The sequence below is a fragment of the Cupressus sempervirens genome, chromosome 7, assembly GCF_028749045.1.
Source record: "Cupressus sempervirens isolate cs-2001-9-10 chromosome 7, ASM2874904v1, whole genome shotgun sequence".
Lineage (NCBI taxonomy): Eukaryota > Viridiplantae > Streptophyta > Pinopsida > Cupressales > Cupressaceae > Cupressus > Cupressus sempervirens.
The window spans coordinates 776,721,298-776,723,294 of record NC_143124.1 but is presented as its reverse complement, the minus strand read 5'-3'; the positions used below and the strand labels follow the sequence as shown (position 1 = coordinate 776,723,294).

General features: G+C 36.6%; 1 protein-coding gene across 1 annotated transcript; it reads right to left on the bottom strand.

Annotated features, from left to right (window-relative positions):
• Positions 1–938: 938 nt before the first annotated feature.
• On the bottom strand, positions 939–1,777 carry LOC149549635 (uncharacterized). The gene is made up of 2 exons (XM_089794945.1): positions 1,432–1,777; positions 939–1,331 (listed from the first exon to the last, which is right to left on the bottom strand). Exons 1-2 carry the CDS (start codon positions 1,642–1,644, stop codon positions 1,176–1,178), a joined length of 369 nt encoding a protein of 122 aa, XP_089651071.1. The 5' UTR covers positions 1,645–1,777; the 3' UTR covers positions 939–1,175.
• Positions 1,778–1,997: the final 220 nt, after the last annotated feature.

Genomic DNA, 1,997 nt, shown 5'->3' with positions numbered 1-1,997 from the left:
TTTTACTATCAAGGTGACACATGCTGTTGCTACCACATTACATCTGCTAAAGGACCAAGAGGGTAATTTAATTAACAAGGACTCCAAAATACTATTTGACTTCCTTGTGGAAGATTGAGCTAAAATCATCTTGGGGAGAAAGGATGCCAAGAAGCCTTAAGGCTCTTTCCTCCTAATTTTTTATATTGTTTTTTCACTGGTTGTTGAAATTTGCTAAGTTTAAGATGGTAGCGCCTTTACTTTTTTGCTTTCTTAGTTTTATAAGTTCTAGTACAAGCAATAGTTGTGTTATGCCTATTAGTACTTTTTTAACTGTGATTCCGAACAATGTTTTTGTATTAAAAGTGGTAGAGGGTAATTTTGGTTGGTGGTAATCTACTAATGGTTCACCAATTTGACTATTTAATGGGCTAGCCCCCTAATTTTGACTACTTTTTTCTACTGATGGTTCAAGAGTTTGACTATTTATTAGGTCATCCCCCTAATTTTACTTGCTTTTTAATTCAAAAACAACATCATAGCTTACTTATTGTAAAGAACTACTACAACCCACTAACTCCCTAATCAAAATCAAACTACAAGACAAAAATAAAACTCTTTTAACAACCACGCCCCCACTCCACTCGCCCGCGCTCAACCCCACAAAACCTTCAAACTAACTTTATGCAATACAATTCCATTCAAAACTTTACAATCAATATCAATAATATTTATTTTTGTTTGTAATAATGAACCCGTATCTCCATTCATGTATAAAACACCAATAACAATAATATATTTTAGTTATAAATATGAATTTGCACTGTTTGCAGGAACGGCCTTTCATCTGTCTACTCCATCAAAGAATGCAGACATAAATATTACAGAAAATGCATGGCGCACACATTTGAACTCCAGATACAAATACGAGTACAGGGGAGAAAATATTAATGAATACGTACGCAAAAATGAGACTTTTATTCATAATGCTGAATATCAGTAAACTGCAAAAGAGGGCACGATTCCTCCATCTTTCAGAATACCCAGTTTTCATTCAATACAGCAATGGCTGTCAATCTAATGGGTGTATACATTATTTTTTATTTGCCTGCAAATCTAAGATCAGAGAAGGGCTTATACAGAATTTATTGCTGATTGCAATAAAAAAGAACAAATCTTGCGAAGCACTCAGTATTTCATCTGAAGCTTCTTCTAAGCAATGGTCTCTTCAAACTAGAACTACTAATATTGCCGTCTTCTGACAGATTTGTGGCTTTTCTTTTCCTGCTTCCAGCATCTGATGCCTGATCTACAAGCCCCCTCATATCTACTAAAGAGGACATCCTTCTTCTCTGTAAAGATAGATTTATCAGCCAAAGGATCCAAACAATAAAATACACAAATTGACAAGAAGCTAAGTGAAATTTTGAAACAAACAGAGAGAAAACTTACATTATAAATGCATTGGGCATTGGAATTGGGAGCAAACAGGTGGGTAATATCTTGCAGAGGCTGCCTCTTTATCAAATGTAGGCCAGTAAATGATGTGGAAGATGTACCTGCTAAAAATGGAGGAAAGTTCTCCTTGTTTTGATGTCGTTCGACAGAAATACCCAAATTCAGAGAGCTTGATAATGGAAGAATCAGATCCGCCTGCAACTCCATTTCCCCGCTCTTCAATGGGTTTGAAGACCAAATGGGGAAACAATTGCAAAGACAAATGGGTGGTAAGTGCGGGACGTATTTGTAAGCGATTGAATTAACATTGGCGGGCTGGTTTTTGAGAATTTGAGATTCGAAGGGAGTGAAAATGGAGTTGAAATGATGGAGGGAGAAACTCTTTCACTAAATTTCAAAACCGCTTCCAAATTTTTACAGTTTGAATTTTGGGGGCCGCTCAGATTTGCTGTAAAAATGGCGGGGTCACGATATTCTGTGTGGGCCCTCCCAAGTTTGCTGACGAGTTTGAGATTCTGCTCATGCCTTAAATTTGGTAATGTCCTGACTAACATCTCACT